At 32.7% G+C, this 1,593-nt stretch overlaps 1 protein-coding gene across 1 annotated transcript; it reads right to left on the bottom strand.

The window, feature by feature from the left end:
- Positions 1-7: 7 nt before the first annotated feature.
- Positions 8-1,108, bottom strand: LOC124421217 (ATP-binding cassette sub-family C member Sur-like; the record flags this gene model as incomplete). Its single annotated transcript, XM_046956076.1, has 2 exons — positions 8-884; positions 946-1,108. Coding segments are annotated over 2 exons (1,040 nt in total), but the record flags the coding sequence as incomplete, so codon positions are not given.
- Positions 1,109-1,593: the final 485 nt, after the last annotated feature.

Here is a 1,593-nt window from a genome sequence, read left to right as displayed (position 1 = left end):
CACTTACTTGTTCCAAATCATATCACCCGATATCAAAGGCATTTCCATCAATAAAGCCGACAACAAAGACGTCTTGCCACTGCCATTTTTACCCACAATCATGGTCAACTTGCCGCGCGGTATAACAATATCACGTATATATAAAATTTGCGTCAACTTCTGAGGATTCCAAGAGAATTTACAATCCTTTACCGATACCGCTATATCATCAGGCATTTTCAAAAGTAACGAATCACGATGCCAAGAATCAGTTTTGCGATGTAAATTCGTTGTAACTGGATTAGTTGGATTGTGGGCAGCTGTCACAGCTTGAGTCTGCAAACCGGGCATATGTAATTTACGCGGTCTTATCACTACATAGGGTGTATTACGCAATAGTTCTTTGCGAGCATGTAAGGACAATCGCTTGTGATCTTCAGCAAAACGTAATGGCTCTTTTGATTCACTTATCACTAGCGGAGTATGAGGTTCTGAGTTCGCCAAGGGAGCTGGTTTATCGGGTATAATTATTTTTATTTTAGGTTTTTCATTAACATTTTTTAACGTTATATTTGAGGGTAGCGATTGTGATTTATCCTTGATCTCATACATATCGAGCGAAGCGTCACTTTTACTTAGTATACGTGCCATATTGCGTATGCCCTCAAATTGTTTTTGTATTTCGTTGGCAGCTAAAAATGTTTCCAAACGTTTGGTAGAGACTACGGCAGATAATATAATGGGCACGGTAATGGGAAATATTAGTAGAGGAACGGTAAGTTGTTGAAATAAAGCCAAGGCGGAAAATAAACGACTGGCGGTGAATTCAGCTCCAGTTTCAAGGTAAACATATACCGAGAGAGTGACAAAAGTGATTAAAACCGAAGAGATATGTGTCAAAATGGCTGGAATGTATGAATTTTTTATATATATTATCGATTTTCTTTTTGGAATGTAAAAACTTACTCATTATAGTCCAATAGAAAGAATCTTTGTTGAGATATTTTAGTTCCTGTTTTCGGGCTTCATTTATTTTCTTTATAAACACATTATCCCAGGCATTTAACTTGATCAGTTTAATGCCCACAAAACAGTCATGTAGTTTCCTTAAGCGATTATCAGTAAATTTCTAGAGAAAGTTTAAAAAAACGTTGTTAATAAACTACAATAGAAACTTTCGAATTAATCCCCCAAAAGTATGCTTTGAAAATTTAACACTTAAATAATAACATTTAACTTAAGGTCTTTGAACTTATTTCAAATATTAGATAAAACATACATATTTGTTTTTTATACTCATACAGTAACCTTAGCATCTACACAATATAACTTTGGCATAGTTTTAGGCGCAATAACACTTTTTTAACTGTTTCCTAACAAGCAAATCTTTTAACAAATTTCTAAATAAAATATTTGTTATTCAGTAACTTAATAACCTTAAGAAAAAGCTTAAACAACTATATTTGTGTTTGATTTTTATAACCCCACCTAAAGGTATGCTAAACTTAACTAATTAACTCAAAAGTTAGTTAATAAAATTATATTTCTTTACCATTAGCTTCTTGTAATATTTACACTTAATTAAAATTAATTTTTAATTTTAATTGTTTTGCC

The sequence above is a fragment of the Lucilia cuprina genome, unplaced genomic scaffold, assembly GCF_022045245.1.
Source record: "Lucilia cuprina isolate Lc7/37 unplaced genomic scaffold, ASM2204524v1 Scaffold_6308, whole genome shotgun sequence".
NCBI classification, from domain to species: domain Eukaryota; kingdom Metazoa; phylum Arthropoda; class Insecta; order Diptera; family Calliphoridae; genus Lucilia; species Lucilia cuprina.
The sequence above is the reverse complement of the archived record's forward strand: the minus strand, read 5'-3'. Positions and strand labels throughout refer to the sequence as shown.